Source organism: Python bivittatus, unplaced genomic scaffold (genome assembly GCF_059951505.1).
Source record: "Python bivittatus isolate LINGU-HERP-01145 unplaced genomic scaffold, Pbiv_v1 ctg000160_np1212, whole genome shotgun sequence".
Taxonomy (NCBI): Eukaryota; Metazoa; Chordata; class Lepidosauria; order Squamata; family Pythonidae; genus Python; species Python bivittatus.
The window spans coordinates 1,789,847-1,816,485 of NW_028277076.1; the positions used below are offsets into that span (position 1 = coordinate 1,789,847).

Below are 26,639 nucleotides of genomic sequence, written 5' to 3' on the forward strand. Positions count from 1 at the left end.
CCGGGCAAACGGCCGGGCCGGCCGGGCAGGGCTGGGCAGACGCGGGTTGGCGGCTGCGAGGAAGGCCGTCTGCAAGCAGGGCTCTCCAACCCGGCGGCGGGCAGCTGCAAGCCCCTCGGGCGCACACCCAGGATACCCGGAGGTGAGCCGCTGGGGCAGAGAGGGGCGCGCGCCTTCCCGGCCCAGCGGGGCTCTCCTCGTCCCGGGCTGACCCTCGTTGCGCTGCAGCTCCCGCGTCGCCCGAGCAGGCTGAGGCGCGTGGGCATCGGGGGGCGACGCTGCGGAGCTGCCCGCCCCCGCCGCCAAACGAGACCTGGAGCCGGCGGGGCTGGTCTGCAGGGATCCGGACGGAGCGGCCAGGAAGGCTCTGGCGGCCCTCGGGGCCTCTGCAGCCCAGGTCCGGTGGCTCTAACGAGACCTCGTTTCGCTGCTCAGCAGGAGACTCTGGGGCCTTGGGGGTGCGTTCGTATTCGGAACAATTTAAGTTCTGGCCGCGGTTCCCCCGTGGCCGCTTGGAACGGGGGATTACACCGCCCATCAACCCCAACCCGCAGCCGCTGGGGAAAGGCTTGTTCTGTAAAAGCCCAGCCAAGCCTCTTCCTTGCACTCGAGATGCTGCCATTCATGTTTTGCGGGCGGCTCGTCCCTGCTTCGGGTTGCCACCAGACGGCGCTCTCCTGCGCTCTCTCTTGCTCTCCCGCGACGCGCGCGTTCTGGCCAGATAGTGGCGCTGCAGCGCGACCCAACACGGAAGCGTTTCCATCCCGTCCTTTGGTCCGAGCGCCTTTGCTGCTTGGCTTTCTCTGCTCTGAAAAATGCACCTTCTTAAACCTTTCTGCATAGTTTCTCCTCGCAAAGGAAAATCCCAGCCATGTCCATGCTGCTGTTGCGACGTGCTCCGAGATTCCTGTCTGGCTTAGTGAACCTGGGAAGCGTTTTTGACTCCTGCGGGGTCACAGGCAAGTCTTCAGTCTCCCCCACGCCTCCCAAACTTTCCTCATTTTCTGATCCCTGTCAAAAAGTAAAGCCCTTTTGTTGTAGGGGAACGGATCATACAGTAGTCATGATGATTTACTGTACGTGCATTCTTACCAATACACTAACATTAGCAATGGCACGTTTTAATTCAATTTCATTTTCATTGATGAAACTTGTATGCTGCCCAACTCTCAGGGACTCTGGGTGGCTCACCACAATCAAAGAAAGAAATTACAATAAAATCAATAAAGCCTGACAACATTTTCTAGACCTAGCCAAAACAACAGTGCAGTATTTTGTTGGTGTTAACAGTGATGAAGATACCCAGTGAGAAACGGATGGCTCTTTGTGGCTGGAATCTTTAATCAAATCCCAGGGCAAAGGAATACAAGTTAAGACCTCATCATGTCAGGGAGGAGTATTCTTGTAATCCCCAATTAAATTCAACATGTTTATTGTGTTGAAATGTAACTTTCTTTGGTGGAGACAGATTTGAATAGAGGAAGAGGTCAAAGATGAGGATGTCCTCATGCAAGTGTCACTCCTCCAGGTGGGAAGTAGGAAACTCTGTACAGAGGTCATTCGGTCATTCGAATGGCATTAATGTCAACCAACGTCAACCTTGGTGAAAGGGGCAAAAGAACAAAGGTTTCTGGCAATTTTCATACTTTGAAAGGAGACACTAATCCAGAAGTGTTTATCATTAGGACCCCAATAGTCTACATACAGAATATCAGTAATAATAGATAACCCAGGAGAAATGGGATCCGGTAAATGTTGCTTGTGTTTTGACTACGCTTCAGGGCTTTGGGAAGTTAGGAAAAAAAACTAAAGTCTTGAAGTCTTTCTGATTCTCGAACCCTAACCCTCTCTCTTCCATACAGGACACGCAGTCTGCCATGCCGGCCACCTCTCAGCCACCAGGAGCCCCATGGAAGAAGAGAGCAATTTTGTACTATACCCAAACCATATTCCCACCAGCCTCTTGCAGAAATGCTTGCTGACAGCCGGCTCGGCGTTCATGGCTCTCTACAACCCCTATCGCCACGGTGAGCTGGGCGTCGGGGTGTTGTAGAAACGGTGAAGACCCACCAGCTGTATGGCCCGATGGCCTACCGCCTGGTCTAGGTTGGATCGCAATTTCCGTAATTGTATCCCAGGCCCATGTATCTGGCTGGGTGCAGGTTGGGGTTGGCTGTGCTCTGCGAACACGGGCGTCTTCAGAGTTTCTGGGGCAGGAGGAGAAGCCTAAGACTATAATGGCTACATTGTACAAATGTCTCCTCTTTTTCCTTCCTTCTTCCCTGCTTCTTCCAGATATGGTAGCTGTTCTTGGGGAGACCACAGGCCCCCTAGCTTTAAAGAATCTCTGGGAACAGATGAAGACTCATCCAGAAGGAAATCAGATCCTACAGTAAGTGAATCTGTATTTTTTTACCTGCAGTCTGGACAAGGTGATGGTGCATGGATGGGTAATCCTTGTGGTCAAACCCACCTTTGTGAATTAGCAAATACTCTTTTGCTGTTGGGGGCATAAGGTCAGGAAGCTGTATGCATTAGAAGTCAGTCCAGTTGAATTCTAGCATGACCAAGGCTGGTCTACTGATATTGGTGGACTTCACACGTTGTGCTTCACCAGGGCTCTTTGACAAAGCCACCACTGATCTAAAAAGGTGAATCTTGGTTTACAAACTACCATAGCTGGGTTGACAGATCCATTAAACCAATGGAACTTGAAATTCAGCTGGATTGGGGCCTGTGTGTCTAATTAAAGAGATGCCAACTGTCCTCTTCGCTGCGTATCCAACGTCTGGTTTCATGGGCTGAACTGCCTGTATTCCGTTGATTTCCTTTGCAGAGAACGGCCTCAGATCCGTCTTTCCACCCTGGATGTAGCTGGACTTCGGGCGCTTCCTGATGGGACTTTTGGCCGGGAATACATTCGGTTTTTGGATGATAATGTGGGTACCGTGCTAATGTGGGGACCTGCTTCTCATTCTTACGGAGCTGAGCAGGAGCTGAAAAAGCTACAAAGGAACGCTATCTTTTCTCAGCCCTCAGTCAGAAGATTGTCTGCATCTGAACAATTCTTACAGACTTGTCTTAACCTCCAGATCCCAGGGATTTAAATAATAATTTAAGTAGCAACAGATAGGAGTTAGTCTTTTACAAGAGTTCAAACATAACGGAGGCACCCAGGGGTGTGTGCGTGAGGCCTGCGCCTTCGCCCTTATCTCTGGCCCTTCCCAAATTCCACTTAGGGAATTAATATCTGCCTCCCCCCTTTTTTTTGTTTCTGACGGGCAGAGGGTTTCTCCAGACACAAGGATGCCAGCCCGGTTCGTCGATGACGAAGAACTGGCCTACGTCGTCCAGCGCTACCGTGAAGTCCATGATCTGATGCACACGCTCCTTAACATGCCCACGAACATGCTTGGTGAGTGTCTTACAGTGGTCCTTCTTGCTTACCTGCGTCTCGCTGTTCTCCACTCCACGAGTGAGTGTCAGGCCTTAGGCCCAGGGCAGGGAAAGGCAGGACTTGAGAAGGACCACGCGTGGGCAACCGAGGTCAACGTTTGCCAAAAGGGAAAAATGGGTTCAGGTTCAAGGCTGGGTTAACATTCTCAATATGCTGGTACTTTCATTTGCATAAGCAGGAAGCAGTTTTCAGATGAGGCTTTTATTGTGTCGTTGCTCTGAAAACACCAGTTGCCTGCTCTTTAAACACATACTTATGTGATGTTCTACTTTCCCCAATTCTTATAAAAGTCTTTGGATCCCCATACTCCCTCCCCTCCCCTCCCCTCCCCTCCCCTCCCCTCCCTCCCTCCCTCCCTCCCTCCCTCCCTCCCTCCCTCCCTCCCTCCCTCCTTCCTTCCTTCCTTCCTTCCTTCCTTCCTTTCTTTCTTTCTTTCTTTCTTTCTTTCTTTCTTTCTTTCTTTCTTTCTTTCTTTCTTTCTTTCTTTCTTTCTTTCTCTCTCTCTCTCTCCCTCCCTCCCTCCCTCCCTCCCAGTTTATTTTACAGTTTTTAGAGCCTGACAATTTATTTCTTCTTGAAACATCAGGTTGAGAAAGGCTAGCATGAGATTGCCAGGTTAGTCAACAACCTCTGTATTGTGTCCCTATGAAGCGACTTATCTTGATGATTGCTTGGTGGTGATGTTCATCCTTCCTGTTTAAAAACTGCTGATTGATCATGTATAATTGGTGCTAATTATGTTGAAATTAGGAGACAGCCACCTTTAGCCTACTTTCAGGCTCTGCCCCGGGTGGTGATTCACTGGGATTTGCAGAGGAAGAGGCCCTATCTCTTTTCCAAATAGTTCTGAGCAATCCAGGCTGAGCCTGAAGCAAGAATGCTTTTTGCTCCTAAGGTGGAGAGGATGAGTCACCCCAGTCTCTTTTTTTCTTTTCTGGTAGCAAGAGCCTGGCGGAGAGATGCTGACATGCTGGAGATTATTTTTAGGTCAATGGGGGCTGAGCCGCCTGACCTTCTAACCACGCTTCCTTCCCTCTTTCTGGCATTCTCCCTGACTCCCCTTTGGCTTCCTCTTGCCATGAAAGTTCAGCGGCTGAGAGGTAGAAGCTGCAAGACTCTCCTTTGCAGTTTCGGTGAACGAGTCCCTCTTTTGGCCTGCTGGCCATTAACCAGGTTTGAGGAAGCCAGGGCCCTGGAGAAACTTTTAATGACATCTCCCAGCAGCTACACCAGTTGGGCCAAAGGGGAAGGCTGGGCGAATTGAAGTTGGCCAACGTTTGGGGGACCAACAGTTTCCCAAACTGGCAAGCTGGTGTCCTTATGTTTTGGATTTCAACCCATAGCTAAAAGTTACAAGTGTACTTATTCACCCACATGCTGCTTTGAGAGCTGGAGGATGGAGGGAGAACCCTGCCCCATCGAAATCCCGGTTTATACCACTCTTCTAGAGCCTACCCAACAGCGTGGCTATTTAATATCAGTCCTCCAAGCTAGGCTAGGTCAGGAAACCGACTCCACAAGAGATATTATGCCTCTCCTTTGCCGATCCTGGCCATATTTTCCCTGCTTCTTATGCCCAAGAGAGATAAGGTGAAGCTAGTCTGAGCTTCTTCCTAATGTTTTCTCCCAGTCCTAGGCATAAAAGATGTTTTTCTAAGTGCCATTCTGTCGCTTCTCCGAGGTCATCTCGGTGGCTCTCTCCTAATGATTTTCTTCCTTCTCTGATGCTGTTTCTTAGGGGAAGTTGTGGTGAAGTGGTTTGAGGCTGTCCAGACAGGTCTGCCCATGTGTGTCCTGGGAGCACTGTTTGGACCTTTACGCTTAAACGCCCGGTAGGTCGAGAACCTTGTTAAATGCATACTTGCTTGCCAGCCTGTCTTCCAACAGAAATCAGGGCCCAAACCCCCACTGATCCGTCCATTGCGTTATGGAACTTAGGTGAAAGTGCCAGTCCTTGATTGATCAATTGATTTGCTAATTTTGAAGTATTAATCAAGCCCAGCCTCACCTTGCTTTTTTCAAGAGATTAACTAGGCGGTACCGCCTGCCGTAACGTCTAATTATTTTTTTGTTGTTGTTTAATCTAAAAAACCCAAGAGGATTAAGGGGATCAAGGGGTTACACAAAAGATGGGATTTGTAAGAGTCTAACAAAGTCACTCTGCAGTGAGTTGGGCGGTGACAAATTTGAAATATAAATAAATAAACAAGCAAAGACTGTCAAAAAGCCTTAAACCTTTCCCTTAATAAAGAATGCCTCCAAATATATTAGGAGCCTAGTTCTCTTGCCCCAGCCTCTTTCGCCTTGTTTTCCATTGGATTTTCTGCAGCTGCATTATTCATGCAGAAAGCATAAGATTCAATCGTGCGCTGCTTTGTAGCAGATAAGAACAAGATCGTAACAGCTGTGAAAGGCCAGGTAAACAGAGAAGACAATATAGATTGAGCAAGGCGTCCGATTTCTAAACAGTCCAGCCCTAAAAACATTCTGTGGAAATGGGCTGGACCAATAAAACCTTCATCCCTTGCCTAAATTTTAAGAGAGGACTCTGTTCATCACTCAGAGAACATTGGATTAAGTAGGCAGCCACCTCTTGGAAGACTTTATCATTGGTGACAGGATATGTGGAGACCTTTGAGTCAAAAACGTGGTGACTTCAACCTTTCTGTCTTCCCAACCATCTTCCTTCCTTCCCCCAGAAAGCGACACCTTCTGACCACCGAGCTCATCCCGTGGGCCGTTCAGAGCGGACGAAACGCCACCTGCATCCTGAACGTCTATTATGAGAAGCGTTGGGAGCAAACCATACAGTCCCTTCGCCAGGAAATGGGCATCCTGCCCCCCCCCGCTGTTCAGGTTTGAGTTTCCACAGCTGAGACGGGAGAACGCCCGATGGAGCCCACCGCCTTCGGGAAGCCACAGAATTAAATCTCAGCAACGAAATATGTGTCCTCTGGCAAAGCCTGGGGCATTTTGGGGGTTGGCATCCCCAACTTCTTTTTTTTTTTGTCCTGGAATGCTAAGAGGGGGAAAAAGCATCAAAACAAAAGCCGCAAATGTTGAAACCCTGAATCCGTTCAACAATAAAAATGGAGACACTATCGGTGGTCCAAATGAACGATGAAAACAGAAATTAGATCTCAACTCCTAAGGTTTTGCAAAGGGTTTGTTGCATCGCTGAGTCTTCGCGAGCCACACCGAATCATACTAGCATGTTCATTCTCACAAGCACCTTTTCTGGGTTCGGGCCTGAGGGTCTTTCAACGTCCAGGATTCTCCTCAAAGCCTCACCATCCCATCAATTCTGAACCTTTTCTAATGATCTTCATCTCTTCCTCCTCCTCCTCCTCTACCTCTTGCTCAGACCCCTGTGAAGTTGACTGTTCGATGCTTTTTGGCCCGGCCTGGAAGAAACTAGAGAAGGATGGAAGAAATACTAACTCCGCCTTGAGTTGTTTACAAGAGATCCCCTTTTGTAAGGCAGACCGAATCACTGTGATAAATTGGATTGCACAACTGCTTGTATTATAGGGCAAGTGCAAAAATGCCAAGCTAATAACATCCTTCTGAGCCGAGGTTGAATACCAAAGTGCAAATTCTCTACGTTCACAACAGGGTGGTGACATTTCACAGATTCTATCTTCTGCTCCAGGGTTTCTGGTTCCGTAACATACCCGGTGCCCCAAACCTTCTCCTTAAATACCTTTACGTTTGGTTTCTCATTCCAGCTTTTAAATTAAGTTTGCAAAATGATTGAATGATTCCGGTTGCACCTCTGTCCTGCTTCCGTTGGAAAGACTGGGCTCCCGGGTTTCTGTGTTTGCAAACCACAGTGGATACATCTCTGGTTCACACAACATACCAAAGCCAAAAAAACGGGGCTTGTTTGTTGTCCATCAAACCGTTCGTGCTTGTTCAGCAAACTATGGTTAAATAAATAGCGTTTATCTGTGAACACAACCTCAGTTTTGTTATGAACACCTTGGCTGTTCGACCCTCCCCAAGGGGGAAATATATTTCTACAGCCTCTAAAGATTGGCCAGGTTCAAGCACTGTGTCAAAACCCCGCATCGTTTTCTTGGAAAATGCAGCCTCTTGTGGTTCATTCAGCAAGCCATGTTGAAACAAACCACGGCTTCGTGTGATGCCCCAACCCAGCCAAAGACAACTTTATTGCAATAAATATTTTGGTGACCCTGAGTGAGTGACATTTTTTTCTTTTGGGGGTGGGTACAACTTTGGGAAGCTGCTGCTCTGTAGGACAGCCTGGAAGACATCCATTGTGTATTTATACCTTCGATATTGTCAAGAAGTAACTACACAAACTATTTGTAAATAAAGCAGTGCTTATTCGGAGATAGCTGTGAAACGATTCCCCCCTTCCTTAAAGGAGCGTAATATAACCCCTGTTCTCTCTCTGTGGAAAGTAAGATTTTTGAAGTCTTAAATCCCCCCCCCCCCCCGGTTATTATTTCTTTTTACACCGCCGGAGTGCAGAGCCAGCAGCTTCCTGCGCTCTGGTTCCAGATGCCCGCTGCCACGCGGTTCGGCCGTCGCCGCCCCCGCCATGCCAGTCCTTCCGATTTCCTCTTCCTCCCACCCCACCTGCAGCTCGGGGCTCTGCTCCTGAGCCCCTTCTTCCCCTTGTCTCCGTCCCTGAGCGCCGCCCGCGCCCCGGCGCTCGCTCCAGACTTTTTTGCGCCGAGAAGACGCGCGGCGCCCGCCGCTTTTCCGCTCCCCGCTCGCCGTCGAGGCGGAGATCCGAAGCGGTTTCCCTTCGCTTTGGCGGTGCCCGCTGCGCCCGCGTGCGCCCCGCTGGCGTAAAACAGCCGCCGGAGCCTTTCCATTCATTCATTCACTCATTCACTCATTCATTCATTTTCATTCATTCCGGGGAGAAGCGCTCGCGGGCCGCGGGCGGGGCAGTAGGGGAAGGGGGGACGCCCCGCCCCGCCCCGCCCCGCCCCGCGGGACAGCGAGGAAGCCGCCGAGGGCAGCTTCCCCAAAACTTTTCTCCCTTCCCCAAAACTCTCCCCGACACTCTTCCCAAAGCGGCGGGGCTTTCTTCCTTTTTTTCTTCCCCACGCCGGGGCGCTCCAAAAGGCGACTCTGGTGGGACTCGAACCCACAACCTTTGAATGACTCCGTCCCGTCATCGATCTAGAAGTCCAATGCGCTATCCATTGCGCCACAGAGCCCCACGCCTGCTCGCAGCGCAGCCTCCCCGCCCTTTGCTCCAGCCTCGCCCGGCGGCCGCCGCCGCCGCCGCCGCCGCCGCGATCCCTTCGCCTCGCGCGGGTCTCGCAGGGTCCCCGGGCGCAGGGGGCGCGGGGGGGGGGCGCATGGGGGCGGGGGGCGCAGGGCGGGGCCAGGCGCGCCCCTTGCCCCTTTGCAGGAGGGAGAGCGCTCGCCCCCTCCCTTGCTTTCGCGTGCAACTCGGGGTGGGGGCAAACGGGGGCACGGCCAACTCGGCAGCCGGTGGGTGGCTTTCCTCCCCCCCTCCCCGTGCAATTCCGGCACTGTCCGCCACGCCGCGGCAATTCTGCAGAGAGCGAAGGAAGCGGAGCGCGCCCCCTCCCCAGCCTCCCCCCACCCCCGCCACGACTACATCTCCCGCCGTGCCCCGCGAGGGGTGGGCGAGGGCGCCGCCTGGAGGGTCCTTGCGGCGCTGCAGGGCGGCCGCCGCAGCCTCGGCATCGGCATCGGCATCAGCATCAGCATCAGGCGGCGGCGCGGCTGCCGCGGAATTCCTCCTCCTCCTCCTCCTCCTCCTCCTCCTCCTCCGCGTGGAGAAGGCAGGGCAAGGCAGGTGCAAGCCGGGAGGGGAAGGACACGCCGAGGCAGCCGGCGGTGGCTCAGCAGATTTGGGCGCTCGGCGGCGGCAGGAGGAGGACGAGGCGCTCCGGGCTGGATCGGGGCAGGTGGCCCTCGCCTCCGAAGGATGCGGAGCGTGCCCGCGGCTGGCCCGAGGTGGGTGGGTGGGCGGGCGGGAGGGCTGGTGCGCGGAGTGGGCCCTGCGGAGAGGAAGGATGCTGGTGGAACAAAGCGGGGCCCTCCCCTCTTCTCCACGCCCCCCACCCCAGGCCTGGACAGCGGCCCCTTTCGCCCCCCCTCCAATTCTGTACGCATGATCCGGAATGGGGGGAGAAGAGAAGCCGTCCCCCACACCCTTTGGGATGGGGGCAGCAGGGGGGCCTTCTCTGTGTAAAATGCCTGCCTTGATCTGCAGCTGGCTTCCCAGGAACTGGGTAGTGGGGTGGGAGACTACCACTCCCCATCAGTGCCCCCACTGTGGGCCGTGGGGTCCCCCATACCCAGAGGGTGCTCCGTGAGCAGTGCACCCCCCTTTTCCAGGCACTGCAGCCAAATTCTTCCCTCCCTGCCCACCTGGCCCTACCCGCTCTACCCAGAAGTAAATCCTCACTGGGTGGACTAGGGTTCCTCCAAACAGAGGGGTTTGGGGCATATATGAGCCGGCATGCAGCGTGTGCAGTTATGCATCCAAATATAATATGCAAGAGTGCATTTGGGTCTGTTAATAACACTTGGCTGAAGGCCCATGGATTGATCTTTTCCAATCGAGTCAGAATATTGGCAGAAGAGGAGGAATGGGGTGAGAATGGAGGACCTGTCCTGGTGGGTTTAAATCATTTTAAGGGTCAGAGCATAAAACTTATGAGGAGGTGTCTTGGAGAAGATTCAGAAACTCCTCTCTGCCCGCATAGTAGGAAATACGGGGTGAGGTAGCAAATTCGCCCCTTCTTTCCCGTCAGTTTGTGAACAGCAGTGTTGGTTCAGCAGCTCAGGGGGTTCCTTCCAGACTGTTGAACTACAAGGTCCATCATCTTCCAGCCACTCTGCTGGGATACATGGCTTACGGGGCCCCTCTTAGTGGAGGACAGATATAAATATAAATGCTCATGTGAATAAAATATATACGAGGGCAGAAATTTGCACTGACTTCTTCTGTCTGGCTGGGAAGGGCATTTATCTCCAATTGTTTGGGCCCTTCACTTAAAGTGGGCATTTTTCCCCCCACAACAATTTCCTTTAAAAAATTGGCACCGGCTGGGGAGGGGGAAGGTCCTAGCCAACATGCTGCACGATTTTGAATCTTGTTTTACCAGTCTGAGCGATTCCTTTCACCCTCCTGCCTTCTTTGATTTCTGCCTCTTTGAAGCTGAAACTTTCTCAGTCTTTGCAAGGCCAAGGAGAGTTGTTTTATCCTGTTTTGTTTTCTTCCTCCTCGCCTGGAGACATGATGGCAAGTAAAACTGTCAGATGTAAAGCCAGCTTAGATTCGAGGATGCGTCTTGGAAAATCCGTGGACAAGTCTAGATGGTTTTGGTGGCAAGATCACCCAAGGCTAAAACATGGTGGTCCATGATTCAGAGTCTTGTGGTAGCCCTGTCTGTGTGATAAATGTAGGGTTCATGGTGTATGGGGAAAACAGGTGGTTGGGTGAATTCAGTAAACTTTAGTTTAGTTAAAGGGGTTAAAGGGGTTTAGTTTAGTTAAAGTTTAGTTAAAGTGAATACACCCAGAGGCTGTTGATGGTAGAACGGTGGTCCAGAAGGTGGGGTGGGGGAAGGAAGGCAAATGAATCATGTCTGGTTGCCATTTTTAAAAGACATGCATTAAGAAGAATAAAGCTTAGTATTTTAAAGGGGCAAATACATGAACCACGTGATTAACATGCAGAAAATCTGGTTTAATTGCCAGTTATTGAAGAGACGTAGGTACAAAGGTGGGAGGTGGGAGGTGGGATGAGGGGTGGGTGGAGGAGAGAAACATTTTAAAAAATGTTTCCAGCAGAGAAAATTCACTTTGATGCCCCGGTGACCTGGCCCAATAGGAGAAACAGGGTGTCTCTATTCCATGCCAGCCCCTGCCGATGGGGTTGGCAAGCTGGGCGGAGGGCATAATTTTCAGCTTAGCCACGTTGCGATTCTAATGGGGTAGGATTGCCCAAGAGTGAAACGGGGGTGGATTAGTGGGAAGTGGGGAAACAGAGCATCTTATCTAGAGATGAGGACGCAGGTGTTGAAAACCACCCTGGGGGGAAGAAAAGGTGAGTCAGCTGAAAATTAGAAAGACTGGCTAACATGTGCAAAGTAAGGAAGGCTCTGGCGTGCTTACCATCCCTGATCATATTAATAAGGGTAGAAACAAGGGTTACTATTTCCCGACTGTGGCTACTTATAGTCCTGACGTGGCCTCCCGAGTCAAGTTCTGGGCATCAAGAACCAGCCCAGGTGCCCCAGTTGGAGGGCACAGCAGAGCTCGGATGCCTTTGCAAGCAGGTGACAGAGAGAGGGAAGCAGCCCCACTGGTTTGGGGGCAGATCAAAGCCACCGTAACTAACTAGAGATAGTGGAAGTGGGTCCCTCCCTCAGGGAGAGAGATGGGCGGGTAGATAATGGAAGAAAAAGGAAGCTCTGGAATGAGGAAGAGCCACGTTGAGGCGTCTCTTCCAGGAAGAGGAGACGTTACCTTTCCCTAGTGGCGAAGGGACTGGGGTCCTCAGATTTGGGTTGGGACCCGAAGAAGAGGCGTTCTTCCAAACGTTGGATTTAGGGGGTCCTGGCACCAAGAGCCTTCTGCAGTGAGATCTAAAGCCAGAAGACCAGTCCGGGGGTTTGTTTTTGGTGAAAGGGGAGAAGGCTTCTGCGTGCCCCTTCCCACTCAATTCCAGCAGGCCTAGGCTGGAATCTGTGGTTTTGCCTGTGGTTGCAAATCCTTCTCCCTGGTCCTCCAAGGTGCCTGGGGCAACCCATGCTTTAATTAATTAATTATTATTATTATTTTTTGTGGGGAGTAACCCAGTTTTGGCTGGTGTCTTCAGCCATGTGCCATCTTGACTTCCACAAATGCTTCTGGGTCCTGTTTCTGCACGGGTTGCATGACAGAGTGAGGTGACGAAGGCGTCCTGAAAGAGGAATGAATGGCTGAGGGCCACGGATCTGGGAGGGTAGGGTGGCTCTCCAAAAAGATGCCCTCCCCCGAGGCGAAACTGCTATGAGTATGACTTTTCCAGAGGCATCCGAGGAAGCGCTGTGGAAACGTCAGATTGGTCAGATTCTAGCATGTTTCTGCTTTTCTTTAAAATGCTTCGATCCTATTAAGAAACTTTGGACTTCCCTGTATGGTATGGTGAGAGATGAACCTGGGCTGGGTGTAACGTTTGTTAGCTTCAGGTTAAACTCTGCATTTATCCTGCCTTGACTTTTGGAAATAAGCCCTTTTTGCAGACAATCATTGTTTGAAGACTTCTCCTTTGATTACAACAGCCATGTTTCTTGGAGAGCGGGCTCTAAAGCACTTGATTGGATTGACCCTGAAACGTGGCTGCAAATACATGTAGCTAAAGTTACTTTTCTCCAGTCTTCATCATTTCAGTCACCTTGAAATGTTTAATTGGCTAGCGGCTGTCTTCTGCTGTAGTTGAACTAAAAGATCCTTCTGGCCTTGGCGAAGTCAATAATCCGCACAAGGAGATCTGAATATCTGTTGTTCAGAGAATCAAACCCACCCAGGTTGGGAGCAAAGGTATTACTGATGCTATTGTCTGATGTCCTGAGGTTGGAGATCAGACCATATCAGATCAAATCTTTATGACGGTCATAGGCCAGGATAAAGGTTGGAGATAAATTTGCAGATTTCAGAGGCGAGCAGCCAAGAAAAACTTCTTGAATCCACCCTGATCAAAGTCCAGTAGACCGGAGCGACACAGTAATTGTCCCCTAGAATCATCCTTGGACTTCTTTCAGTCTAAACACTTTTATCTCATTGCTCACCAGGTGATGGTCCTGACAGTGTTCCCTCTCTTTGGAGAAAGTGAAGCGAAGAAGGAAGCAAAGGAAAAGTTATACTAATCGGGTGACAGAAGGGTTAACAAAGATCAAGAGCCTGCGTTTCCCACAGTACGTTGGACCCAACTTACATATTTTTAAAAATTATATAAATTATAATTTATCATACGATTTAGCAAAGGGAGGCGAATTCCTCCAGCTCAAAGAAATGTGTTTTTTTCCCCCTGTGTTTTTCCCCCCCTTTCCTCCCTCTTCTTTCAGGCCAATATGATGCGTTTGGTGGTCCTCCTTTCATTCTTCGTCATCTTCCGGCTATTCTTGGACCTGCCTTGGATTCAGGTGGTTCCAGCTCTCTTGATCTTCTACTTGGGCTCCGGTGGGTGGAAGTTCCTCCGCATCTTCGTCAAGACCATCAAACGGGATGCTACGTAAGTTGGGGCATTTCTTCCTTTCCTCACCTGCTGCCCTGCACAAAACCTTCAGCAATGTTCATTCTGCGCCGGAAAATGAGTTTGTTCGATAACCAGGTTAAAGCAAATATGGGTATTGGCAGTTAGAAAGTGGGCAGAAATCTTTTAAGGAGCAAGGGGGAAAAAAAACCCTTGATTTCACTTTGAAAAGCAAATCAACCTACTGGGGTTTTTGGAATTCCTTTCCCTGGCGGGTACCCCCTCTCATTTTATCCTGCTTCGTTGTTCAAACTGGAAAGTAGCAAGGATGGGAAGACGGGCTTGAAAAGTTATTTATTTCTGCCTCAAAACAAGCATCGTGCCCTTTGGGGAGGGGGAAGCAAAGAGGAAAATAGAAGGCAGTTTCAGAAAACCGGCTGATGCAAACGCTAACGGGTTACATTGGCCAACGGGGCACTGCCTGGGTGTCGAATGCCCTCATGTCTAGAGAGGCCTTTATCGGTTGGTAAAAGATGCCAGAGAGGCAGTCAGTCTGGCTTCCTGAGGCAGGGCGTTCCACAGGCTTGCAGCCACGAAGGAAGCCCTTTCCGGTGCCCGTAATGCAAGAAGAGCAGAAGAGCGGGAGCAATCCTGAGACTGAGTTTGGGGCTGTAGGATGGTGCAAAAAAAGCAGACAGCCGTCTCTCTTTTGGCTAAAAATAAGATTTAAAAAACCACGGCTCGCGAATCATTCTCGAGACAGCTACCGAGCCTTCCCGGGGGGCCCACTCCTCCTCACGCCACGCTCGGACTCTGGTTCTAAAACCACCTGCCCTCTTTCTTTGCAACGCATCAGATTTCAGCCAATGACTCCCTTGACACGATGCCGAGGAATCACCTCTTTCTGGCTGGACCGGTTCTTGCCGGGGGGGGGGTGGAAAATGGGGCTGAGGAGTCACAACTACGCGGAGCTCGAGCCTGGGACGGGCAGACGCCACAGAAGGCATGCCAGTTCTTGTTGGGTGGCAGGGAAAGCCGACAAGCCGAGATCAGCATGTGCGGAGTGGGGATAATTTTGTAAGAAGTTTAAATGCATCAGCAGCCGACGGCTGGACGCTTCGTGGCAGCTTCTCTGGGGCGGAGCAGGGTTGCCGGAGACCCCCCTGCTTTCAGCGTTGAACTGGGGGTGTGGGTTCGTGTGTTGGTGTGCCTGTCTGTGCAGCTGGCCACCCAGCTGCTAAGCCATGCTGGGTGCACGTTTGGGGCACCCACCCAGAAGGTGGTGGATTATAAGGTGGTTTCCAGCATCTGGGGCCAATCTTGCCCACATCCGAGACTTGTGTTCATCGAATCCTCAATGCTGGAGGGGCTCCTTGAGGCCATCTCATCTCAACCTCCGGCTAAGGTGAGAAATCCAGAATGAGACCATCTGTGGCCCAGCTTCTGTTGAAAGAGCTCTGGACCGTTCCTTCATCTCAAATCTCCCTTTCTGTAATTGAAAAACTATTTTTTGCAGCTGTTGGTAGAACAAACAATGGCAGCGGGGCGGGGGAGCGGGAACATGAGCCTTGGAAGTGGGGACAAGCTGATTTTGAATTTGGGAAGTCTGCAGAACTCTCTTCTTCCCTGTGCCCCCCGCCCCACAAATGAAAGAAAAATAGCAGTTTTTTCTTTAATTTTAATTTTTAGTTTTTGACCTGCAATCTGGGGAGACATGGTATTGATCTGCTTTCTCTCGAGCCATGTTGCTTGCAATCTCTTCCCCCCAGCATAAGAAATGGAAATGGCCCTCCAATGCCACTTTCTTGGCTCCCAGGCTGTCTTTGCTGGTCACGGATGGTAAATCAGTACCGTTTCTCCCCTAAATTGCAGGTCAAAAACAAAAAATGACCCCCCTCCAACTACAAAGAACAGGCTGGAAAGATTTGCCTACCCCTCTGGTGCCCCCCTGCCCCCCCAAGCAGAAAAAGGCTAGAGGGAGTTTGGTCTCCCTTCCTTTGCTCATGTGATGGATAGAAGGAATCACCTTGAGGAACAGAAGGAAGAGCCACAACTAAGATGATAGTCAGATAAAAGAAATCCGAGTCCAGGGTAGAAATGTCATCTAAGAAAGCTCCTGAGACATGCCTCTCCCTCCTTCTCACGAAGGTAAAAGGAGGGACGGGGAAGCCCATTCAGACTTGCAAGATTCTCTTACCGTAGCCTTATAATAAAAGTGGCATTAGCTTGCTCGTCTTCGGTTTCCACTTTTGGTCTCCCTGAAGCTCCCGCATGTCGTCCTGCTCTTGTTAGGACCGCAGTGTGCGTCCTGTCGACCCGCATGAAGCTCTGGTGGTACGTGAAACGCCGCTGGACCATCCCCAAGATCTTCCAGCGGACGGTGGAGAGGCATCCGGAGAAGGCGGCCCTCATCTTCCAAGGCACGGGAGAGACGTGGACCTTCCGCCACCTGGACGAATACTCCAACCAGGTGGCCAACTTCTTCCACGAACAAGGCTTCCGCTCGGGGGACGTCGTCGCCCTCTTCATGGAATCGTGCAACCGCTATGTCGGCCTCTGGCTCGGACTGGCCAAGATCGGGGTCGAGGCGGCGCTGCTGAACTCCAACGTGCGGCAGGAGTCCCTGATCCACTGCGTCAAAATCGCCCATGCGAAGGCGATGGTGTTTGGAGGCGAGCTGGCCGAAGGTGAGGCGGACGCAGCGTGGGGAGTGGGCTGGAGAGGAAGCAAGAGGGGAGATTCAGAGGCTGGGTTGCCCCTGGCGGTGTGGAAAACCAGGGTTTGTTGACTCCGTTACAAGGGCTTGAGTTCCCCACAGTGCTCAGCCACGGTTGGTTTTAACCCGGGTTGGCTGAATCACAGCGGCTGTAATGGTGCTAAGCTCTTTTATCTGAGGTCTGTTTCCTCAGCATGACGATGATTGCTCTGAAACATCAACCCTAAGTTGCAAAATGCAAGGGCCGGTTTTATGCTAAGCCATAATCTGCCATTGGCCAACCATGATTGCTCCCACTTACCCCAACCTCCCTCACAGGGTTGTTGTTAGGAGAACAAACCAAGCGAAGAGCCTCCAAGATGCCCCGCGAGCCCCCAAACCTGGCAAAGAAACCACCCTCCTTTTCTCTTCTTCTAGCCCTGCGGGAAGCGCAGCCCTTCCTGGAGAAATCCATCCGCCTCTTCTGCTCCGGTGACCAGCAAGCCGCCAGCTCCCTGCCAGGGGTGGAAGATCTCGACTCTCTGGTGGAGAAGGCACCGCGCCAGCCGCCCAGTCCACCGGACAAAGGATTCCTAGGTGCCCACCTAAGCCGGGCAGAGCTGGTCTCTCTCTGTGCCCGCCTTCCAAGGGTGGCTCTGTCCCCCCACGAGGGCTTAGCAATGCAGGGAGAGGAGAGCTGGTGGCCCCAAAGATAGATCTCTCTCGTTGCAAAATGCAAACCCCCCTGAAGGTCTCCGTGTCCTTCTCTCTCTTTTCAGATAAACTCTTCTACATTTACACTTCCGGCACAACGGGGCTGCCCAAGGCGGCGATCATCCTCCATAGCAGGTCAGAGACGTTTCACACGGTTTGGATTTGATCTGCTGCATTGACCTCCTGCCCATTCATTCATTCATTCATTCATTCATTCATTCATTCATTCATTCATTCATTCATTCATATTTCAAATTAGCTCACCGCCCATCTCACGAGGAAGTGACTCTGGGCAGTTTACAACAAAAACAACAAAAATTAATTCAAATACAATAAAAGCAGTAGAAAAATGCAGTAAAAATGCAATAAAAACCAAATACATGCATTCATAATAATATCTTCCAAGGTGCTGCTGGTGGAAAAGATATTAACGTACAGGAGCATCTTCAAGGTGCCAGCCACCCCTGGGGTTGGTTGCTCCTTTTTTCGCCCCAGGCAAGTTGGCAGAGCCAGGTCTTAACTGCTTTCTGGCAGGTCAAGAGAGTAGGGGCCAGCCATTTCCTCATTTACACGGGCTAACCCCCCCCCTGCTTTTCTTCCCACAACCATCCTGTGAGGTAGGCGACATCAGAAGAGAGCAATGCTCCCAAACCCGCTTCATGAAAGCATCACGGCTGAACGGGACACCTTCCCAAATGCACCTCCCCAGGGCAAGTTGAAACACTGGGGTGGGGGGAAGCCTCCCCAAGGGTTTGGACTACAATTCCCATAATCCCTGCTGGTGGGAGGGAGTTATGGGCGTTGCAGTCAAAATATTTGAAAGCTGTGCAGCCCGCTGTAGAGCATGGGCCACATCGATCCAGTTCAGGCGTCGTGGTAAGCCACGCTTCCCCCGTGTTTGTTGAAGAAAGCCACGTTTGCCCAACCCGCAGCGCCCGCTAAAGGGAGCCAACCAGGAGGGTTGACTTTTTTGACCCCATCCTGTAGATAACCTGGCAACCGAGCGAAGCCGGCTTCTGCTCACTTGCCCGTCCGCCGCATTATTTTCCGCAATGTGCAAACGATGGAGAGCTTGAGGAAGGGTTACGAGGAAAGGGTACCCTGGTTTTTCGGCTTCGGGGCTAGACAAAACTGAGTTGGGCCTTTTCTCCCCCAGCGCAGGTATTTCCGGATGGCGACCCTGGTCTACAGTGGCTTTTGTATGAGGCCTGACGATGTGGTTTACAACAGCCTCCCTCTCTACCACGCGGCAGGTAACGCTGAAGCTCTGGGCTTCGGAATCCATTCCTTTTCGCCCCACTGTTGCCCCAAAGTTTTGCTCCTTCTCTTTGCTTCCGCCCGACCTAAAACAGCCCTCCCCAACCTGTGCATCCGCCGATAGCTGGGAAAAAATGCTGCCCTGGGAGTTTTGCTTTACAGCCATCCGTCTCTTGCAACATTTCTCGACCTCCCCGGTGATCTTCCGAACAGCGGGAGAGCCAGGATTGCCTTGAGTTGGGGGACACAGGTGAAAAAGCAAATGAAGTAGGGGCCACAAGGGGGAGGAAGCTGCCCCATAACATCTCGAGGTCTCCATGCAAAAGGGAAGGGTTCACTTGTAAGGTGGCTCCCTTTTTTTCAGCCTGAAGGACCACCGTCCAAAATCAATCCAAGTTTCTTCTCAGACTCTTTCTCCAAATCTTCCTATTTGGGGGGATAACTCCCTCCTCCCCCATCTTTGTACCAGCTTTATCCTAGAAAAGAAACCTGCATTTCGCTGCCCCTTCCCACCTTCCAAGTTCGGGGTGGGTCCCTTTGATCGATTAAAACCATTTCCGTAAGGCTTCTTCCTTTCAAACCCCCCCGCGGTTCACCCCGCTGATAAAAGCTTGTAGGCTGCAAAGGGATAACATGAAGAGTCCCCAAAGAATTTGGGAAGCACAAAAGCCCCCACCGGTCGTTTGCGGACTTAATTTTACCCCGTATATTTATTCCGTCCTTAGGGAATATTGTCGGGGTCGGCCAGTGCCTCCTGCACGGAATGACGGTGGTGATCCGGAAGAAGTTTTCAGCGTCTCAGTTTTGGGATGATTGTGTCAAGTATAATTGTACGGTGAGGCAGTGGGGAGCCTCGGTGGGAGGGAAGGAGCCGAAATCGGTGTGGGAGAAAGTGCTACGCTTGCACATTTTAGCTAGCAGCAAAACTGCTTGTGCTGGGTGGAGGGAGACAGCTGAGCACACAAGACTCCCGAATCTTCGACCCGCTTTGGGAAACTGGAAGGGCTGCGTTGATGTAACGCGCTACGCCTAAGCCAGGAAACCTTGTTATGGCATCGCTTGATGGACTGATTCAAACAACAGGCTAAGGCAAGGACCGTCTTCCGACACCACGCCGAACCCCAAACAGTTCAACACCCTTTTAATCAGCCCCCTTGCTGGCACGAAGTCAAATCTAGCCCTGTTGAACCTCGAACACGAAGAAGGACGTTGTAATGATTTGGGATCGCCAATTCTTTGCATCGAATCTGTCTCGAATCGCCTTCGTTCAAGTCTGTTTGCTTTCGGTTATCTTTTCCCCCCCCCTTATTTAATGGAAGTGCCAGAATAGGGAGTTTGTCAAATGCCACGTCAAATCTCTGTTTGCCTTCAAGCTTAATTCTGGCCTTTATTCTGGGGTTTTAAATACCCCAGTTGTGTGCGCACCCGAAGGAGAGTAAACATTTAATAAATGGCCACATTTCTTTCCTTCTGTATTTTTAAAATAAAAACAGAAGGAACGAGTGAGGGTGACCAGATATAAAATTGCACATCAGGTAATTAATTAATCATTTGGCAGGATGGGAAATTCCCCCTTGGCTTGGACTGTTTTATGTATTCTGAACGTCTGAGCAGACGAAGGCGTTCAAAACAAATAAGGCACATAGGAAAAAAATTATTATTATTATTATTATTAACCTGTATTATTGCAAGACTCAAATGAGTTGAAGTGAAGACCGTGGTGGCGTCTACATCTGATCTCCAAAATTTATGCGCAAGGGATCGGTCTAGACCGCTGGTGTGGTTTCCCTAAAACCACAATCTAAAAGTAAAACATAAATATCTATGACCAGAAAAACAATATTTCAACACACACAAACAAGGCCATGTGACCAAGCTATCTGAAAAGAAATCACTGTGAACTAACTTTACACACCAAGCTCAACACAGATCCTGCCCAAGGGCCTATTTCCAACCCGGATGGTTGATCTTCTTTCTGTAACCCTCTGGTGCTTTCTCACCACTTTTCCCATGATTTTTTTCTTATCCTCAAACCGAATCGAGCACTGGATTCACCGCAAGCCCTCTGCTTCTTATCCCACCCAGGGCATTCCCACAAGGGTTTTGTTCCAATTTTTGTGAATGAAAATTCCCTCCGAGGCTTGTTTCTTTCAAGGATGAAATAGTCTATAGCTGCCAGATCTGTGCATCCGACTGTTATATTCCCTGTCTTCCTTCCCCCCATCCCAAAAAGCTCCTTGACTTGTTTTTCTCCATCCTGTTACTTTTAGATTGTACAGTACATTGGAGAGATTTGCCGGTACTTGCTGAACCAGCCATCGAAAGAGGTGGAGCGTCAACACCGGGTTCGGATGGCCTTGGGGAACGGCCTGCGGGCGTCCATTTGGAAGGAATTCACAGAACGCTTTGGCATTCCCCAGATTGCTGAGTTTTACGGCTCCACTGAGTGCAATTGCAGCGTTGGGAACTTTGACAACAAGGTACGAGAAAGGAGAACAGTGTCATCCAGAGCTCGAGGCAAACAAGATGAGATCTCCCTGGTCTTCTTTTGAGCCCAAATCTCTCTCCTCTACAGCTTGGGGCTTGTGGGTTCAACAGCAGAATCCTTCCAAATGTTTACCCCGTCAAGCTGGTCCAAGTCAACGAAGACACCATGGAGCTGATCCGGGGACCAGATGGGCTCTGCATTCGGTGCAAACCAGGTGAGACCGGAAAGCAGGCCAGAGTGGTGATGGTGGGTGGAGAGAAGCTGGAGATCCTAAAAAACAAAGGAATGGGCCAACAGGGTAGCAAAAGGAGGTACCTCCATCCATTCCATTGTTTTCCTTTCTGGCTGATGATTGAAAGTTCTTAGATGCCTTCAAGCTACATTCTGCTACAAGCACCAGAAGGAGTCAGCACTCAAAACCCGTTTGGCCCCAAAATCCTGAAAAATCTCAGATCAAACAGCAAGTCAGGAGGCAGAGCTAGAGAACCAGCTCAGAATCTGAAGCCTCAGCCAACTTAAACCCAAATTCTAGGGCTTTGCTACACTTTGTTCCTCCAGTCAAGCTCAGAGATTAGATCCCTACATCTCCTCCCCATTTGAGTAGGTGGATTTCGTTGGGAAATTCTGCCAACAAGAAAACAACATCTGGGTACACCCATGGTTACCTCCACCAGCTCTTGCCATATGCACATCTTTTCCAGAGCTCTTGGTTGTGTCAACCCTTAAAGATCGTATCTGCGTAACTTACTTCATTTGGCAACTGAACGGCCCCATTTGCAGATTCCACAGCCCACTGAAGTGCAAAGGAACCCAATGAACCAGGGTCACAAAATACGCTCAAACCCATCTTTGAACTTTGAGCTTCCCACAAAAGCTACAGATGGCAGGTCTGGGTCTGACCTCTCCAAAGTTTTCCTCTTGGAAAAGCAGCCAATCGGACCGGGTTCGTTTTGCGGGGTAATAATTGTGTTCACTGTTCGTGTTAGGGTTGGGCAACTAGGGAAAGCTTTGAAGGGAGGAAGCAAAAGGCATCTGGGGCTGCCAAAAGTGGGGCTGCAGACGTTTCTTGCTTCGGTCTGGGTTGGCTTCCTTTGCATCAGAGTGACAGGATACGAAATTGCCTTCCTCGACTGATATTTTATTTTGTTTATTTTATTGCAATTGATATATTATTGCAAGGATCTCACTGCTGTAGCAGATGCGCTCTCTGATAAAAGAGCCAACTTTCTGGTAATGCAACAAGGTCCCAGGATTCCCCCCATCTTCCTTCCTCTTTGTCCCCAGGGGAACCGGGTCAGCTAGTGGGGCGCATCGTCCAAACGGATCCATTGCAGCGTTTCGACGGCTACTTGAACCACGAGGCCAACAGTAAGAAGATTGCCCGAGATGTCTTCACCAAAGGCGACTCTGCCTACCTCTCAGGTGAGCCTTGCTGGCCTCTCCTTTGGGTAATAATAATTCTCACCTATAAAGAAAGCACAAAGGTTGTCAGTCAGAGCCTGGAAGCTCTACATAAAGAAGGAGAGGACTGCCAGGAAATTTCACGGCAACCGTCTTTGCCACAGGTGATGTCCTCATCATGGACGAACTGGGCTACCTGTATTTCCGAGATCGCACCGGAGACACCTTCCGCTGGAAAGGCGAGAACGTCTCTACGATGGAAGTAGAAGGGACCCTCAGCCGGATCCTCAACATGACGGACGTCGTGGTGTATGGAGTGGCGGTGCCAGGTCAGTGGGAAGGGCAAAAGGATGGAGAAACCCAATGGATTCGGGAAGTCCACAAGCGGCGTCTTTCCGACATGTCTTGCCTATTATGGGGAGCCGAACGCCGAAGACAGTTTTGCATGTCGGTTTTTTAGGCACCGAAGGGAAAGCTGGAATGGCTGCCGTGGTGGACGAGGAGCACTTGTGCGACTTGGAGAGGTTTGCTGCAGACATGAAGAAAGCCCTCCCCGCCTACGCACGCCCGGTTTTCCTGCGGCTGCTGAAGGAAGTCCACAAGACAAGTGAGTCTCTGGGAGGTTAAAACAAGCCTCTGCTTAAAGGCTCAGATTCCATTTCCATAGCGTGCATAATTATATCGTCCGTCGGGCAGTTGTCATTGCTAATTTGATCCCAACGCCCGGTTTGCATAAAAATGCCGCTTAATGCAACGGTGGCTTAACGGAATCCTGAGTGAGCTTTATTGCGAAATTGGCTTAGCCCCTTGGGAAAGTCCGCCCCTTGGATGTGCAAACCATGGTTAATGGCTTAGCATCCTGGAAAACCCTGCCGTAAACTGTGGCTTTGTCCAGCATCTGAGACTCGTCCTGCAAAAGCTGACCGATAAAACCGTGGGCCCGCTTCTTCAACGGACTGAACTCCTGATGTTTTTTTTCCTCCTCCCCCCCCCGCCCCAAACCCTCCACTTAGGCACCTTCAAGTTCCAGAAAATGGATCTGCGCAAGGAAGGGTACGATCCCAGGGTGGTGAAAGACAAACTGTTTTACCTGGAGCCTCGAGAAGGCCGGTATTTCCCGTTAGACGAAGAGGTCTTCGAAAAGATCCAGTCGGGACAGGCAAAGCTGTAACAGGGAACTCAAAAGAACCCTTTTCCTCCTCGAAAACCCCCATCCCGTCCTTCGGTGTAAGGACTGGGATTACGAGAGGCGTCGGAGAGCCGGAAACAGTCCAGCCACGTTCTTTGTTCTGGTTCCTGGCCTCGTGTCGCCAATCGCCTCCCGACGTGATGCCAGGCTAGGGGAAAAGTTAGGGTGAGGGGTTTCAGAAGAAGGCACAGCAAATCTTAACCCGGTTTTTATTTGACCACGTCTTTCCAGCCGCGTGGATGGTTTTCTGTAGCGTTGGGTTTACCAAAGCACAGATATAATCACATGGCTTTATTTTCTCCTTTGCGAACTGGTGGATCTCTTGGCAGGTTCAACACGGATGAACGTTCTTCGTCGCTTAGCCGAAACTCCAAAGCCCATCATCCTCCCTGTTTCGGGAGAGGGGGCTTCCTCCCCGCAAGGCAAGAGCCGCAGTGTTGTGAAATACCTCTAGGAGGCACCCTCGCGCTGTCTTTCTCTGCTCTTCGGACAGCTGAATTAGGGCCCTTTTATTTATTTCTGGAGGTGGGAAGAGACGGCTTCCGAACTTCTCTTCCTCTTCTTGTTTTTATTGGCTGCTAAGATGCTGTCGCTCACTTGCAAAGGGCCAAAGAGCCAGCTCGGATGTTGAAGACGCTCCACAACTCTGCATTTTTTCGGGAATGCAATTTTTTTTTTTTACTTTTCTCATCAGCCTTTTATTTCTACGGGCGTATTTTCTTAATTGGCGGCAGGGATTTGCCTTCAAAAGGCAGACTCGTGGCACATTTCTGGTCACATCCAAGGAGCAAGCAGACCTCTTTTTTTCAGTCTAAGGCAACACACAACACACGCACATACGCAACCCAGTTGCCCTGCGGTTTGGCTTCTAAGGCACAAACCGATGGGCTTATTCCTGTTCTTCCACCTTTGGAACAACAGGGAGGGCTTTAAAAAAAAAATCAGAAGCAAGAAGCCATGATGGGCAATCTGTGCCCTGAGCAATTGGGTACCCATCAAAGCCTTGGCCCCTTCCAAGCGTTCCTCGGTGGTATTCATGCCCAGCTGGTTTTCAGAAGGGTGAGATCCATGACCTGTTTCTCGGTCCTGCTCTTAAGCGATTTGGAAGAAAAAAGACTCCTCGTAAGGCACGTGTTGTGAACCTGTAGAAGCAACACATAAAGTGAATGGAGTCAATATCTCCCTTGCGTGGCCCCCTTGGAGAAACCCATTGGTGTGCTGGCAGCATGACGCACGTGGGGAGAGGGGTAGGATGCTACTGGATTCTCGCACGTGCTCTGATTAACACCCACCTCCTAGGAGGAAAGTCCAGCTCAGACTAGGTTTTCAGTTGGAGCTTCGAGAACAAGAAGGCTCCTCTGAGGCTTCTGGTCGCCGGGGAAAGATGGTTCCAGTTTGGGGACAAAGAGGCTTGGATGTGCTGTTCGTTGGGGTCTTTCTTTCGGGACTGCGGCGTCAACCTGAGGCTGGAAAGTAACATGCAGGTGTTCTCTGTCCCTCTCCCTTAACACCAGCCCACTGGGGTTTCTGTTGCGTGGCAAGATGCAAGTTGCCCCTGTATGTTGCGGGGGGCTGATACAGCCCAGGAAGAGGGGCCACAGATCCTGATCTTGTCCAGAAAAATGTCTGCCCAAAATATTTTGCTGGTGCAAGTTGAATGTGTGATGAAAGCTTCCGTCTCTGTCCCATCTTTGCACTTTGCTCTTTATTCATTTTACTTTTAGCCTCCTGACCTGCTTGCTCTTCAGGGGGGTCCATGCAAGATCACTTCCTGTTGCCCCCCGGACCAGATCTATTCGTCTTCCTCCTGGCTTTGCTGTAAGGGCGGCCAGGATCCAACACCCATCATCCTTGCCTTGCCTCAAACTTGAGTGGTGCCCGGAGCAGCAAAAAGGCCATTCGGGCAGCCTTTCCGCAACTTGGCCCTCTTGGTGCTGGACCACGACTACCATCATCTCCAGCCACCGTGCCTGTTTGAGGAGGATTGGGGCTGTAGTCCAATGTATATGGGAGGAGGAGTTCTTCCAGCTTTGCCTCGGTCTGTTGGTGTGGTTCTTCTGAGCCCCCCCCCCTTTTATGCCACTGAGTTCAGGACCACATCCTGGAGCTGCATGGAAACTGAAGGTGCCACTCTTATTTTTCATCGGCCGTTTCAGAAAGTTCCGGGACTGGTGGCTTTTTGTACAGAAACCTGCCATTTTTTAAACAAATGCAACTAGGCCCCTCTAACGCTCACACGGGGGAGACTCAGAGCCATTGCACAGTGACAGAGCATGCACCTTGCATGGAGAATGCCACAGGTACGATGCATCTGGAAACAGATGATGTCTACTCAAGTCCCTGCTAAACCCATGTTGGTCGCTCCTGATGTCCGTATAATTTAGAGGCGTCTGCAGAACCACAGGTTCCCAAATGAAATGGATAAAGATAATTAGACATACGGAAACCAGATTCTAAGCTGCTGAAACTGTAGGTCTTCCCTGTATGTTACACCAGCTTACGATGTTCCTGGAAACTTGCCTGCAAAGTCAGCAGGGACCTTAAGAATCCCTTTCCAACCCAGCTCCTGTGAAACTGAATTTCCCACAATGCCTAGCCCCGGTGCATTGTGGGCTGTGTGATGGACACAGAAACACCTCCCTTGCTAAGGATCCATTGTGTCTTTCTCCCCCCGCCCCCCCCGCAAAAGAGGCAGTAATGGCTTTGGAGGACCTGCTTTGCGCCGATGACGCTGCTGTCTTTCAACGTTAATTTGTGTGTTATGTGTTGGTTATTTTTTTGTTTTCAATGGGTGCTGCTTCAGCATCTACTCAGGGAATGTGGGCTCAGGAGGGGCGCGTCTGGAGAGAGTTGCATTTGAAACACCCATCCCTTTGGCCCAGACCTCAATTCAGGCTTGTCAATTCTGCACTGGAACGTGGGAAGAAAGTGGAATCTTCCCGTCCAATAAAAGAAGATTTCGATTTTGCTGGCCAGCGTAGTTGCAATGTTTTCTCTCCCCGCCCCTGCTCCAAAATCGTCTTTCGGCTGCTAACGCTACGCAAGTGAGGATCGTAGCGACTTAGTAGGTGTCTTTGTGCAAGGACACAAGCGGGAAGCCATCTTGCCCGCACCGTTCCCCCTGCTTTTTCTCAATTTCGCAGAGGGCCAAACTGGCAAGGTTGAGCATCAGGGGGCACTGTCCAGGGTCCTGACTTCCGTGCCTTGCTACACAACCCTCTCTATTTCCCGTGTGCA

At 50.8% G+C, this 26,639-nt stretch overlaps 2 protein-coding genes and 1 non-coding gene across 3 annotated transcripts; 2 read left to right on the top strand and 1 right to left on the bottom strand.

Moving 5' to 3' along the window:
- The first annotated feature begins 8 nt into the window (after positions 1-8).
- Positions 9-7,657, top strand: COQ4 (coenzyme Q4). Its single transcript, XM_007434058.3, has 8 exons — positions 9-142; positions 844-959; positions 1,863-2,027; positions 2,296-2,392; positions 2,837-2,939; positions 3,286-3,415; positions 5,196-5,289; positions 6,157-7,657. The coding sequence occupies exons 2-8, from the start codon at positions 872-874 to the stop codon at positions 6,317-6,319; spliced, it is 840 nt and encodes a 279-aa protein (XP_007434120.1). The 5' UTR covers positions 9-142; positions 844-871; the 3' UTR covers positions 6,320-7,657.
- A 904-nt stretch (positions 7,658-8,561) lies between these two features.
- On the bottom strand, positions 8,562-8,655 carry TRNAR-UCU (transfer RNA arginine (anticodon UCU)). Its single transcript has 2 exons — positions 8,619-8,655; positions 8,562-8,597 (listed from the first exon to the last, which is right to left on the bottom strand). It is a non-coding gene; the product is annotated as a tRNA-Arg (tRNA).
- A 94-nt stretch (positions 8,656-8,749) lies between these two features.
- On the top strand, positions 8,750-25,072 carry SLC27A4 (solute carrier family 27 member 4). Its single transcript, XM_088146912.1, has 14 exons — positions 8,750-9,427; positions 13,258-13,380; positions 13,531-13,697; positions 15,951-16,345; positions 16,792-16,950; positions 17,133-17,202; positions 18,229-18,320; positions 19,050-19,159; positions 20,595-20,804; positions 20,900-21,026; positions 22,097-22,234; positions 22,378-22,542; positions 22,674-22,820; positions 23,227-25,072. The coding sequence occupies exons 3-14, from the start codon at positions 13,537-13,539 to the stop codon at positions 23,382-23,384; spliced, it is 1,932 nt and encodes a 643-aa protein (XP_088003038.1). The 5' UTR covers positions 8,750-9,427; positions 13,258-13,380; positions 13,531-13,536; the 3' UTR covers positions 23,385-25,072.
- Positions 25,073-26,639: the final 1,567 nt, after the last annotated feature.

Bases quoted from the DNA above. Each gene is read 5' to 3' on its own strand.
- COQ4 (XM_007434058.3), top strand. From the start codon at position 872: ATGTCCATGCTGCTGTTGCGACGTGCTCCGAGATTCCTGTCTGGCTTA. The intron at 2,393-2,836 runs GTAAGTGAATCT...TTTCCTTTGCAG, and splicing joins GAAGGAAATCAGATCCTACA to AGAACGGCCTCAGATCCGTC. The intron at 5,290-6,156 runs GTAGGTCGAGAA...TCCTTCCCCCAG, and splicing joins CCTTTACGCTTAAACGCCCG to AAAGCGACACCTTCTGACCA.
- SLC27A4 (XM_088146912.1), top strand. From the start codon at position 13,537: ATGATGCGTTTGGTGGTCCTCCTTTCATTCTTCGTCATCTTCCGGCTA. The intron at 17,203-18,228 runs GTCAGAGACGTT...CCCCCAGCGCAG, and splicing joins GCGATCATCCTCCATAGCAG to GTATTTCCGGATGGCGACCC. The intron at 20,805-20,899 runs GTACGAGAAAGG...TCTCCTCTACAG, and splicing joins TTGGGAACTTTGACAACAAG to CTTGGGGCTTGTGGGTTCAA.